Source organism: Xiphias gladius, chromosome 18, assembly GCF_016859285.1.
Source record: "Xiphias gladius isolate SHS-SW01 ecotype Sanya breed wild chromosome 18, ASM1685928v1, whole genome shotgun sequence".
NCBI classification, from domain to species: domain Eukaryota; kingdom Metazoa; phylum Chordata; class Actinopteri; order Istiophoriformes; family Xiphiidae; genus Xiphias; species Xiphias gladius.
The window spans coordinates 4,681,945-4,695,931 of NC_053417.1; the positions used below are offsets into that span (position 1 = coordinate 4,681,945).

General features: G+C 44.8%; 1 protein-coding gene across 4 annotated transcripts in view; it reads right to left on the bottom strand.

Moving 5' to 3' along the window:
* Positions 1-13,987, bottom strand: part of tns2a (tensin 2a) — a 53,847-nt gene that overhangs the window by 2,184 nt on the left and 37,676 nt on the right. For 3 of the 4 annotated variants that reach the window (XM_040153040.1, XM_040153039.1, XM_040153042.1), the window contains exons 10-27: positions 13,531-13,595; positions 13,029-13,112; positions 10,819-10,931; positions 10,182-10,242; positions 9,645-9,720; positions 9,146-9,275; positions 7,321-7,386; positions 6,648-6,764; positions 4,818-6,395; positions 4,414-4,579; positions 2,912-4,119; positions 2,621-2,752; positions 2,363-2,458; positions 2,112-2,189; positions 1,606-1,683; positions 1,123-1,291; positions 704-772; positions 312-341 (exon numbers count right to left, since the gene is read on the bottom strand). In XM_040153040.1, coding sequence (XP_040008974.1) covers positions 312-341; positions 704-772; positions 1,123-1,291; positions 1,606-1,683; positions 2,112-2,189; positions 2,363-2,458; positions 2,621-2,752; positions 2,912-4,119; positions 4,414-4,579; positions 4,818-6,395; positions 6,648-6,764; positions 7,321-7,386; positions 9,146-9,275; positions 9,645-9,720; positions 10,182-10,242; positions 10,819-10,931; positions 13,029-13,112; positions 13,531-13,595 — 4,316 coding nt within the window. The remainder of the gene's footprint in view (positions 1-311; positions 342-703; positions 773-1,122; positions 1,292-1,605; positions 1,684-2,111; positions 2,190-2,362; positions 2,459-2,620; positions 2,753-2,911; positions 4,120-4,413; positions 4,580-4,817; positions 6,396-6,647; positions 6,765-7,320; positions 7,387-9,145; positions 9,276-9,644; positions 9,721-10,181; positions 10,243-10,818; positions 10,932-13,028; positions 13,113-13,530; positions 13,596-13,987) is intronic. The other variant, XM_040153041.1, reaches the window with a different exon arrangement.

A 13,987-nucleotide genomic window follows, 5' to 3' on the forward strand; every position in this document is an offset into this window, starting at 1 on the left:
GTAAGCGAAAGGAATTACATAACTTACAAGCGCTTGTCTAGTAAGTGAGAAAGTACTTGGTTCTTTGTAACAGCCTACAGGGTGCAGTAGTTAGTATTATGTAATATGGGGTCGAGTAGGACTTGGTTTTCATTATTAAATCATATATGCTGGAATGATTTTGCCAAGGCTCGCTCACAATCTGATGCCATGCAAAGGCTTTAATATCACTGACGTCTCAGGCGGAGGGCAAACCTGCACGCCTGTTTTGAAAACACACATGCATACACACTCCCTTTCTCCAAGTCACCAAACACAAACAGAGCACTTACTTAACAGGGGTGCTGTCTGAGTTAGTCCACCTAAGGCAGCGAGAGACAGAGAGACAGAGAACCGGACTCAGACATACACACGCAGGCAGAGCGGCCGAACAAGCTGATGCAGCTGCAGCCTCGGCCGCAGCCAGCGTGCTCGCAAACATAAAGACTTGTCTCTCATGGACGCTCGCACACATTCACAGGCAAACGGATGCACTCACAACACAGACATTCAGATCCATGCGCGGGCTCACGGCAACAGATGCAGTGGATGCTCATGGGTGCAATGGATGACTGGCTGTAGGGATGTGTCTAGGATTTTTGCTGATTTTAGGTTAGTTCTGGTTCCAACTACAACTACAGCTACGAGACTCAAGCAAGATCCATCTGGTCTTTCAGTTTCCCACCTCCTGTCTTTAGGGTCGATGCTGCTGAAGGTCACGCTGTTCACCGGGTAATGCCTCCTGAAGAAAACCCTAGAAGAAGAAAGATGCAATACACGCAGAGCAAAACTTGAGAGGCCGTTATAAGTGCTAAAGCAGTCATCGTGAAAATGTAATGAAAAGGCTTTCAGTTGCAGCTACAGTGTCCATCGTCATAGTTCATTGGGTATTATTGGCTAGTGTTTTCTTGAGAGCAATCCATGACTGTAAAGAAGACAATTTTTTTTCCCCAGCCAAACTGGCTACTTCTACTGAAGAAAAAGGCAAGTATATGGTCACATTAAGAGCAAATTGTTAGTGCTGAAGAGGAAAGTTGTAAATAGTAGAATAAATAATTATGTCACTGTATTTTTTAAGTATTAATCCGTGGGGAAGTTTCTTACCTGCGCTGGCTGTCGGTGAGTGTGATGCCCTGCGAAGTCACCTTGAACTGCACGACAGTGGCTGCAGGTCGCGGGTTACGACCCAAGGTCGCATCTGTTGCCTTGGCGATGGCCTGCGGGCCGGTCAGAGACTCTGTTTCCACGGAATTCAGGTAGAGGACGTTACAGGCTGAGGGGACGAGGGACAGAGAGAGAGAGAGAGGGGAACGCTTTGACCAATGGGATGGTATACACACCTCCCAGCATTCCGGCTGCTGTGTGTTGACTTTTAAATGAATTCCCTGCATTTTATGGAAAAAATTCAAGTTATGTATGTTGCAGTACTCCATTGCAGCCCTCGACCGATCGATGCCGCGGCGGTCAGTTTACAGCTGTACCCGAGGCTGCGGAGTGTTAACATAATAAACTCCATCTCTGTAAAGTGTGAACATAATGATGTGACTCCTCATTATGAGGACGAAGGAGGCAGGATGCACAGCTCACCTGCTCCTTGTTTCAGCAGGTCAGCAGCCGTGCTGATGTTACTCACTGGTTGAGCCTCCTGCACCTCTCCTATCAGATCTGACAACATGGAGATAAAGAAAATCAAAATCAGTTAGAGAAGATTAAAGTGCAATTCCCTGTAATGGTTAGCTCATCACATTATGAGATGATAACTTATCTTTGCTGTAAAATCTTTAATTGACTATTGTGACAATTATTAATTGATGAAGTCCTTTTTTAACCAAAACTGCTGAACATGATCTAGTTCCAGCCTCTCACTTCTGAGGCTTCTCTAGCTTTTACTTGTCTGATGGTGAATTGGATATCTTGGGATTTTGGACTGTTGGTCCCGAAAAAAAAAAACAAAAACATTCACCTTGGGCTTTAGGCAATTGTGATTGGTATTCTATAGACAAAGACATTAATCAAGAAAATTCTCAGGAGATTAATCAATAATGAAAATATTCATTAGCTGCAGTGCCTTGATGAAATTAAGGAGAACCAACCTTTTTCTAGGATCTTCAGAGCGCAAGGCAAAGAAATGGGTGTGATGGAGTGTTGGTAGACCAGTGCTGACAGACTCCCTGTGGATAGCAGATACCCGAATAAATTCCTTACATTACCTGATAGTAAAACGATGTACATAAACACAATTCTCTCTCCTGTAGGTGCCCAAGTCATGGTACTTTGACTATTAATAGTTTTCCTGAAACAAAGTCATAAAAAGTATCGCTAACGCCAGGGAAGGACCACTTACCAAAGTAGGGCTCATTCTGACACCCTTTAATCTTGACTCCTCGAGGGCCTGTTTCTATTAGGAAGTGTCTGACCAGCTGCTCCAGAGGGTCACTCGCTGGAACAGCAGAGATTTAGTGTTACCACGACAAAGCAGCTGCCGAATAAGTGAAATGTCACACAAATTACCTTGAATGGCCACACTGCGCTGCTGTTGCTGAACAGCGGGAACAACAATGTGGTAACGAGAGATCTTAACGACATGTACGATAAGTTTTACCCTTGCTGCTGTGGTTGTTGACATTGGGAGGAGGCGTAGCCACCTTTAGGGCCAAGCCATAGGCCCCCTGGAAAGAGTTGCTGTCCCTGATCAGGAAGGTTCCTGGCTCTCTCTCCTTCAGAGCTGTGATTGCTACAGCCAAGCACAACCAAAACATTAGGAAATTTTACATTCTGTAATTCTCAATAAAACAATATTTTAGATGCTAGCACACTAGACTTCTGTAAACGTTAGGAAAGAGGAAAAAAAAACATTACAAGGAAATAAAGAGCTGTATCCTATCAGACCTACCTTGCTCTCTGGAGATGCCAGGCTTGTACCAGAACCTTGAACTATCCTGGACAAACTTCACACTGACCCGGTTTGCGATCTCAGGCTCCACAGGGGCCACTCCATCATTCTGGCCTGCAGGGGGTGCAATTTCCCCCACAGTGGGAGAGAATGTGACATGGTGCTGATGCTGGGTGGTGCTGGCAGTGGAGGGAGGCACATGGCCCACGGCCGGCCTCAGAGTCCCCACCCCATCGCTGGGTGAACCTGACTGGGCAGGAGGGTGGCGCTTCTCTGGCAAAGGCGGCTGGGGGTGAGGAAGGGGGATGGAGATGGTGGAGTAGTTGGAGTAGGAGGACTGATGAAGGTGCGGAGTGTGAGGGGAGTAGCAGTGCCTCTTGTTAGTGTCTAGAGGAGCACTGTGTTCCATGGCTGGGTAGTGGTGATGTGGGGGACTGTGCTGCTGAGTGTGGTTTGGATGTTGGGGGTCAGACCCACTCAACATCAACCTCCTACCCAGGGTGGCAAAGCCGGGAACCGGGGCATCGGAGACAGGGGAGCCCTCCATGCTGCTGGATGCAGGCTGGTGGGATGATGATGTAGCTGGGGTGGGAGATGCAGGCGCTTGGGTGTTGGAGGTGTTGGTGGGTTTTGGAGCTTCTGGGTGAGCTTCCCCGGCTGGAGAAGATCCGTTGACCTCTGCTGGGATGGGTCCTGCACAGCCAGTGGTTTGGGTGTGGGTCTGGCTCTGAGGCTGGGACACCGCCTGTGCCACGGCGGAAGGCAAAGCAGCAGCCTCTGAAAGACGGGGCGTCTGGAGAGTGAGAGGGCCAGGCTGGGGGTGTGTATCTGGCGCAGGTGAAGCACGGAGAGGGGATGACGGAGCCTGGAAGTGTCCCTGGTTTGATGTGGTTGATGTCACGGAGTCAAACGAAGAAGCTGAGCGCATATCTGGACTACAGTGCTGCTGATAGGGAGCTGCAGGGGCTGGCTCTGTTTGTGCAGTGCAGTGGTTGTGGGGCTCTGTTTGAATAGGTGTGGTTGTGTGCGACTGCGTGTCTTTGGTGGATGACATAGATGACGGCTCTGTGCTGCTTTTTTGGCTTTCCGGGGATTCCGGGAGGATGTCGTCAGCTCGATAGTGTCTGTCCTGGGCCTGGGAAGCGTCGTAGTCACTGCTGATGATGTCTGTGGTCCGGATCTCATACTCCCTCCCTCCTGGACTGGGGCTGAAATGGACAGACATGAGTATTACTGTCACAGAACTGCTTGTGATCTAGAGAAGTGCAACATTTCTACTCTGACCTACTTCCTGAATCTGTAAAGTCATCAACAGATTAGTATCTCCACTGGCTCAGATGTTCTCAGCATAGAACAGCCATCTCTCTTAAATAACAGTAATTTATGATGGCATCAGCCGAATTCTTAAATCTCACGTTTTTATCCTTCTTTTCATCCTGACAGTGAGGAGCACTCTTGATGATAAAACTCTCTTGTCTAGTGAAGGACTAAAAGTTGAGTACCTTTCCTGTGTGCGTAGAGGGCTGCTGGTGTGGACAGGAGTGGGCGGTCCAGACATGTCAGACGGTGTGGAGGATGCAGCTTGGCCATCTCTGTGGACCCTCTTAAAGGACCCGTGGGTAATGTGATCCCTCCAGCCCACACTTTCACCAGAGCTACGAAGGCCATCTGAGAAAGGAAAAAGACAAGGGATTACATTTACAAAAAATGAACATCCATAAACAGAGTCTCCGCTGAGGCTGGTGACTGGCAAGAAGAGGCTATTTGTGAGTAATGTGTAAGGTATCTGTCTAGTTAAGCACAAATTTTCAGTGGATACTTGTGTTAATTACGGATGATTTATCCTCTCCCGTTTCCCATTACAAGAAGACAGGTTTCTGACTGTCTCTGTTTTAACGTGACTCACCAGTGTGTGAGTCTGAGCCGTATGACTGCTGGGAGTCTGGATGGTGAGGGTGGCGGCTATGGTTATGCTCTGCTGGCCCATTGCTGTGGCCACAGGGCCCCGTCATGGTGGAGGCAGGGGGCAGCGGAGACGTGGACTCAGACTGGTAGCCCGAGGCGTAGCCCCTGCTTTCAGATGGCGAGGGCTGGTAGGGTGAGCAGGGGCACACTTGGCGGGGTGTTTGGTAACCACTGCTGCTGCTGCTGTACTTCAGATCCAGGTGAGAATGAGCATGAGACCTCGACGCCTCTGGATAAGCTGGGTGACCCGATGGCAAGGGGTCAAATTGGAAGGCAGGAAGATCGTGACCCTGTTGGCCATAGGAGGCTATGGTGGCTCTCCTGTGCCAATATTCAGCCTCTCTTTCCCTCTCCCACTGCAGCTCAGCCTCCCTGTCTCGCTCCCAGTGAAGGGACAGCTCTCTGCCTCGCCTCAGCCCGGGATCCCTCTCCCAGTGGAGCTCTGACCCTCTGGGTAACTCTGCCTCCCTGGCTCTCCTAAGCCCCACCTCCCTCTGCTGAAGCTCCGCCTCTCTGTCCCATTGAAAGCTGTCACCTCGGTCCAGCCTCAGGCCGTGATAGGCCGCTGAGTCTTCTCTCCTGATAGTGCAGTCTCTGCAAGGGCAGCCGGGGGGCGGAAGACCATCCATTAGCATTATATCATGGTAGGTAGGGCTGGTGGAGGGTTTGGGGTGGTGTGCATGAGCATGGTGGTGGCTGTGAGGTGGGGGAGGGTGGTGGTAGGGACCGTATTCATCTTCTCGACAGCAGAGGCGACCCGTGGCAGACAGAGGGTGGTGATGTGGAGGGGTGTGAGAGTGAGGGGTGAGGTCTGGTGATGAGTATGGGCAGATATGTCGAGATGAGGGAGCCTCTGAGCAGGAGCGGTGTAGGTAGTGGGGCGGGCCCCCTTGGCGGTCCCACACCAAATCTGGAGGGGGCAGGGACTGGTGGGAGTGGGGACTGTAGTGCTGGCACAGATCCATGTGTGACGGAGGAGCAGCTGGGTTGGGGCTGGCAGAAGGTGTCGCCCCGTGGTGCCCGTTGGTGCCGGGAGCCCGATCCAGGCAGTAACCATTAGGCATGAGGAGGGTGCGGTCACAACCAGGCTCAGCACAGCGCTGAGACCGGTAACCGTCGCGGCAGGAACATGACCGACTGAGCCTCAACGTCCCGGTTCGCTCTGAGGGCAAGGAATCTCCATCATCCAAGATGGCGGTCTCTCGCTCTCCATCTCGGTTTCCCTCTATGCCTCCGAGAAGACGTTCAAGCTCCTCTCGTTCCTGTCTGGTTGGAGGCGGCGGACGAATGGGCTCCTCCTGACGTTCCGAATGGACAGATGATTGGTTCAAATGGATGGAATGGCCTGAGAGGGCGGAGTCAGAACCTTGAGCGATGAGATGATCGGGCCTATCTTCAGGTAGGCCTGCCCCCGGGCTGCTGCCATTAGTCGAGGTGAGAGAACCAGAGCCTGGCCCTCGCCGCTTCTTTATCTGAGCGTAGAGACTGCCATCTAGAGGACCTCTGGTGTGGGCAATATCTAAGACGAAAAAGGAAAACAACATCAGCTCTCAGACCGACTCACTCATTAGCTATGCATAGAGGCACTTTTGAGCCTGGTGAACTTCATTCAACAGCTATCGTCTTTGGTTGTCCTTTCTTTTCTAGTTGATATCTAGGCTGTGTGTTTGACGTGGCAAAGTCCATGGTTAGCTTTTGGTAATGTTCCACCATTAGCAATCCTTTAAAATCAAGATGAGATGGGATTTAAAGAAAACAGTTGGTGTGTTACCCTCCAGGCTGTCCTGGTATCGCTGGTTGAAGTTCTCATAGGAATCCCAGCGAACCACTGGGTCAGCAGTGTTGTAGTCGACTGTGACAGCTGGGTCGTTCTTCTGGTACTCACGACCTGAGGAAGGACACATTTCATTTCCATTCATCTGCATTTGTTCCCTTCCTTAAACAAGACTATTTTCACCAGCCACAACTGGGTGGCTAGTGCTTTTTTCACCTTGTGAGTCTGTGTGTGTGTGTCATCATGGCAAAATGTGGTCCTGGAGACACCTACTGTAGCAGAAACTACCAGAAAGGTTTGAGTACTTTGGCAGGTGTTTATATGTCTGTCCGTCTGATAGCATCATAAACTGCGCAAGATACAGTCATGAGACTTTACACGTGTGTAGTGGAGATCGAAATGAAGGCTGAGTTTGAACCGACCCATGAGTATTGAGTACTCATGTATTAATGTAGTAATAACTACTGAGTACTCATGATTATTAAGGAAGGAATGACTTTCGTGGCTTCTGTGATCCCATTGTAAGATGGTCTCTAGTTGACTTTTGAACAAGCTTTTAGAGTCCAGCAGAGCACTTATATCAATTTGTCTTTTACTCATTTAACAAATATAAATCAAACTTTCAAAGCAGTACACATATGAAGAACAATTTGAAGTAGAGTAAACCAACCTTTGATCTTCTCAGGTCCAGAGGAGAAGACAAATTCTACTGTGGCATCAGATGGAAAACGCTCATCTGGGGAGAAGAAAAGAAAAAAAAATGCTCAAAAAAACATAAAGGGAATAATATGTTAAAATCCTCAAAGATCACGGTAAATAAATATTTTTCTAATGTAAAAAATGTACTTATGGAAGTTTAGAATTCTCTCTGCATTACAGCAGAAAAATGTAAACGTAATCTCCACATAAGACCCAGATTTTTTAAAAGCTTACCAGTGATTCAGTGATGTTGGGAACCACAGAAAGAAATCAAACTGTGTTTCTGCTCCAGTATACCAAATATACTAATCCCTTCCACTGATTCCACCGCTTCTGAGTTGCATGAACCCGCAGTGGTATGTTTATGTACGTTAGAAATACTTAATTTAGTGTAATGGATTGACAACCACATACACACCCTCCTTTGCGTTACAGACATGCTTCTCAGCTACACATGTTCTGTCATTTCAGAGAAAGAGAAACCGAAGAGGAAATGAAGTAATGATCATATTCATTATGGAGTTAGGAGTACACCAGCACTTACTAGGCCTCCTTTACTGTCTCTCAGGGATAGTTAGAGACACTCACTCCGACATACAGTACAACTTATTTTCAATATACTTGCATCCAGAGAGCTGTTATTATGGCCAGGATGGGGATTATGCTGCTATTATTTAGGGATTTACACAACCACGGTATTATGAGGCCAAACGCACAATGCCAATTTATAGAGCTGCTATTGTATCCATTTGTAGTATGTGGTGATTACCCTACCACAATTAACAGATTGTGCCTGAATGACAATTTAAAAGTATCCAAAAATGCATAATCAGGCAAAATCCACTCTTCCCTTTAGGTTAGTAATAAACAGTAATTGGTTTTTGAACGTATAAAGTGACACTATGTAGCAATGTACATAAAAAGTAACCTAGTCTTCCTGTTACAAATCAAAAGTTGAACTTGTAAGGAATAAAAAGCACCCTTGCTCAATTCCACACACTCTGGGGTTTTGCAGCTAAAGTCTGACCAGTAGTTCACGGTGGCTAATGTTAGCTAGATTTACGTAGATATTATTGTATAACTGACATTACTGGGTCAGTTTGCTGACACTATGACTCTTCTCTACTTCTGATACTGTTACACAATGTTTTAGCATTTACCGGGTGGATATAGCCAACATCTTTGCAATCAGTTACTTATTTACACATCCAGCAGATACGGGGAAAGATTAGTATTCATTTCTTGTACACAAGAAATATAAGTCCAGTATTCACTATCTTTTTATCTCTGATTTTGGTCTCCACTAATTCTCGAGAAACAACAACTAACTTTGTCTATCTGCTGTTCGGTGCTGAGCTGTCTTTAGAGCCTTTTCGTTCTGATGCAATTGGCTACTGCATCCAGCGCTGATAAGAGCTATGACAGTGAAGAAAAACAGTGAAGTTGCAGTGAGCTAAAAGACGCTCCAATGCTCCCTAGCGCTGAGAAGAACTGCAGAGCCGGGTGAATTGGGTGCTGATGCAATTATAGCCATTGAACGTATCCCATACACAGGATAACTGTGGGACTGCCCTTAAGAAGAAATGTTTATCAAAATACTGCAGTGCAAATGCAGAATGGATACAGGATTTAAAAAAATGAGTGCTTGCTTTCTCTTACTTAACTTGCCTTCTTTCCAACAAACATTCTTGAATCCTGCTCTCATGAATTTTTGGCAAATATGCCACAGCCATTTTGTCCATCCCCTGTGATTCTTGATCTCTGATCAGCTGTTAATACCGCCTGAATAAACTCACCAGTACAAGCTTCATCCAGCTCTCCTTTGCCAAACCAGAGCTGGGATCCGTGGATGGTGCAAGTGTGGAACTGCAGCCTGAACACAGTGTCTCTGTCAGCACTCTGTGCTCGCCTGTGGTAGCATTTCACCTGCAGAGGGCAGCAGAGAAGGAAGAAGAGAGACTGATCAAAATGCATGTGGGATAATGAGGGGCTGAAACCATAAAATGTAAGGTTTGAGTTCCAAAATGAGTGTGGCCTACACTTTTGACATGGCAGACTGCACAAAGCAGACAAACTATGATTCCTTGTCAACAAAGTGACAAAACCTTTTACCCAGACCAAAATGTATATTTCAGGGATGAGATTTGGCTGCTTCACCAAACTTTTGCAGTATACTTAGTGCTACTTTCTTTGTTTTTTATGTTTATTGAAGATAAATGAAGTTATTAAGCCATGATTATGACCCCACCCATGTCAGGGGTCCTCTGTTTGTCATTTCCTTCCTATATGACTCACCATGATGTCACCCTTCAGCAGCAGTGCTGGTTCAATGGTCACACACAGACGCCTACCTCCAGTGCCTTGAAGGTCACTGCAGACAACAAAGAGTACACAAACAAGTCTGTCAGATAAAATACAAGGAACGCAAGCAGACACAGCATGTGACCAAACATGGACAAACTCACACACTGTGAAACATCGATTTGCTGATTTGACTACTGTGATGATATGATTTGTGACGATGTAATTTGTTTATATAATCATTTTAGCACCACTTTGATCGCATTTTCACGTGACAATGGCCACATTCACATTTATTAACTTGGGAAGGCTGTGAGTTAAATAATAAAGATGATTTGAGGCAAAAGCTGGATTGAGGAAGAAAGATGTCCTTTGCATAATTTGAATCGAGCCCATCTCTTTAATTACTCTATGATGATGCAGAATCCTCAGCTGAAAGAAAAGATGAAATGAAAGAAAACAACCCTGTGCCAAAAAATATGCCGTGGCTTATCCGTGTTATCAGTTGGCCATAGGAAAAGAGAGACTCACTATATGCCCGAAGTGTAGACCAACTGCATGGCCTGGTAGATCTTCAGGAAGGGGTAGTAACCTGAAGAGAGAGACGCAGAAGAAATTAAGACAAAGTGAGCATTACCAACATTTAGACAGAGGAATGTGCTGACTGCCACCCCCTCCTCCTGGGCTACGATCAACTGATTAAAGATAAACAGACGAGTGTGTGTGGGAGGAGGAGGGTGAATGTGGCCATCTATGAGAGCAGATCACGTATACATTTTATCATGAAAAGAAAAATGGTGTTTTATGCTTTCTTCGTTAATTAGAGTTAGAGTTACTGTGACACAAATCCACTACTTTTTAAATTAGATTTTCACCCGGAGACAAATAAAATTTGAAAGCTGGGAGTGATGTGACAGCCAAGTTGGTTCTGCTATTTCGCCTGGTATCAAACTGCTCTTTTGTGCTGATGAAATGTCAAAGTAACCAGATCAACTGCAGCGTTCATTCAAAACAGATTTGACAACAGTCTTCTTAATGGAGAGGAGTGACGAGTGGGGAACAATCAAATAAGGGAACTGGGATGTATCAATGTAGACGCATACATTAGGAACAGACATATATATGTTCTGTGCTTTGGTGATTTGGCTAAAAAGACTAACACACACACCTCCTTCACCCTGGAAGTTGGGGAGCGATGGGATGAGAACTTGGTGGAGGAAGAGAGGGCTGCTGTTCATCTTGATCGCCCCAGACAGGAGGCCCCCGAAGTAATAGATATACCTTAGAGAAAGAGGGACAAAGAGTGAGAGAGAAAGTGAGAGAGATCCTTATGATATAAAATAAGTGAGACAAAAATGGGGAATCAGAATAACAGATGTAGACTGAGATTATGAACAAACGTCTTTAAAAGAGAGAAGAAAAATGCAAACAACCCTGCGGGCAAATGATGCTGTTGTCAGATAGCCAGCAACAGTGGCTTCTTCAAAGAATGAATATTTCACTTTTTCTAAATGTACCTCCTGGTCGGGTAACGAAATATTTCTTGTGGCTCTCACTCTTGAAGTGGATTCAGGAAAGTTCTTGGGTCAGTTGTCATTTTCCTGAAATTAGTTTTCTGTCTTTAATCTCAGTATGAGATTTACTGTAGCCTTAATGTTTAAGTAAGTCTGAAATTTCCATAAATACAGATATATTTTTGAGGTTAGAAACAGCTATTGAAAAATAATTTAGTAATTTAGGGAAATGCGCTAACTCGCTTTCTTGCAGTGTACTCATGTCTATATGGTAAATATGAAGCTAAAGTTAGCAGCGGGTTAGCTTAGTTTAGCATTACGACTGGAAACAGCTAGCCTGGCTCTGTCCAAAGTTAACAAAATCCACCTACCTCTACCTCTAAAGCTTAGTAAATTATATATTGTAGCTCGTGTGTTTAATCTGTACATAAACCAAAGTGTACAAACAAACAAACAAACAAAGCTGTGGTTTTACCTTTGGACAGAGCCAAGATTGCTGTTTACCCCTGCTAAGTGATAGATACTCTAAAAATGAAAAATGAATTTTATTAATGAATCCAGGGAGTTACATGCTCCTGTATTTTATATCATTTTGTGTCATTACTGTCAACACAATAGTCAGGCAACGATAATTTCTGCATCTATAAAATGTGGAGCATGGTACTGTGATAATGCCATGTACACTACTTATTGTGTTCCATTGTGAAATTTTTGAGGGCACAATATAGTGGATACTTTTACACACTCAGAAATCAGACACTCAAATTAAATGGCGGACAGCAAATATAGTATTATATATTATACATTATACATTATAGTAAATACAGAGTGATATTGGACACATTTTGTGTCTTAGCCAAGCCAGTGACTTCCTGGAATTTTGTCAGCGCAAGGCTTCCTGACAATGAGCCAAGACTTGTTACTGTTTGTGTACAAACTAAACAAATCTGTAGAATTTATAGGTGCTGGTAGACACCTATAAACTTTTGACAGAGCCGGGCTAGCTGTTTCCCCTTGTTTAATACCTGTAGTCTTTATACTAGGCTAAGCTAACCTTCACTGTCAAGCTGTTTACCGCCACCTCAAATCTTATATATAAATACTAAAATAGCTTAACTTATACCTAATTAAGCTAATCGCCCGTTGGCTCTAGCTTCCTATTTAGCCTACAGACACGACAGTGTTATCAATCTTCTCATTTAACTCTTGAAAAGAAAGAGAGTAAGCCCAAAAGCCCAAAAATGTCAAACTATTTCTTTATCTAATACCTGTGATAATTTAAATATAAAGTGGAGATTTTTGCCGTGAAAAGGATGATGGAATAGCATAACATTAAGAGTTAAGTTCACTTTATTTATCATTTTAACATTGCATTCATAATTCACACTCTTGGACTATCACAGAGCTTCTTTATTTTCTTTATTTTTTGTTCCGCAGGACTTTTTCACAGCAGATAGTTTGACTTGCTTTAGTAGAAAAGGAGAGTTGTTACTAATAGCATTAAACATGGCTCTGTTCTACTCAAGTCTCCCAGTAAGTCATGACCATGTGACAGTGAGTCAGCATGTACGACACCAGGACCATGTTACTGAAGCAGCTAAATGACATGCAGCCAACATTAATTTTGTTATTTACATGTGTGACATGTCTAAATGTCTTCTGTGAAAAAAGCATAAGCCTGAGGTTAAAGATAAATCAAATCCAGCAGTTGTACATATGAAGAGCTTGAAGCTAAAAGCTGTTTCCTCTTTCTTTTCCCTTAAAACGCATACAAGGGGGATGCATTTAATGACTTCTACTAAGATGTGGGATACCCTCAACCCCCCCCCCCCAATTCCCCCTTAGATCATCCCATGGCCTCTACCTGTTTTGGGACGGCTGGAGGGAAGAGGACACCTTATCTTCACAGAACTTCCTCATGGCCAGAGTACTGAGAGCCTGGTCCGCCCTGCACATAAATGCACACACACGCTTTCAGCCAACAATTTCCATCATGGGACTTGCACCAGACTCTCTAGATGCCAGAAAGTACATGGAGAGGATACATCTGGCATTGGCCACAGGATAAACCAGTTTTCCACTGTTCCTGTGCAAATTCCACAGGGTTTAATTTATCAAAAGACTTATCAACAAAGTCTGAATGGAAATCATTGTGCTGCATATTCAGTACTTGAGTTAGAGCACATCAGCCAGTCTAGATATTCCGTTTTAATAAGTTTTTAAACATATTGGCATGCACATTTTCAGAAGTCAAATGTAGATCCGATATGTTTTTAATAATGTTTGATGTGTTCCATGTGTGGATATTCTGGTGAAAAAGTTAATGTCCAATTGTGGCTTTGGATGCCTCAGACACACACACTCACCCTGCGGAGATCTTGCTGTAGTGCATGTAGGCCGCAATGATCACGCCTGTTTTCCCTTTGTTGCCCTGTAGGAGGGAGAGGGAACAACAAGCACAAAATCAAGACATGCTGATTGCAGGCTCAGGCACCGTGGTTTTCACTAAGACATCTGATTTCCACAGCTTTTAAGACCTGACAGTTTTGACTATAGGGTTGATTTTTTAAATGAGAGACATAGTTAGATGCAGAATAGTGTGGAGTTCAAATTAAAAAGCTCTCCGTGGTGGTTTCTTCACACCAGGGGCTCCCTAGTTTCTGACAAATTCCAAAGACATTCCAGCTTCGAATTCCTAATGTGACCCCTCCAGACACCAATATGAAGGCTGCACCTACACACTCAGTGCAAATTAAAGCTTGTTTTGCTCAGCCTCTCTCTCGATGAAAGATTCTTCATTGACAAAAACTTGTATATTCCCAT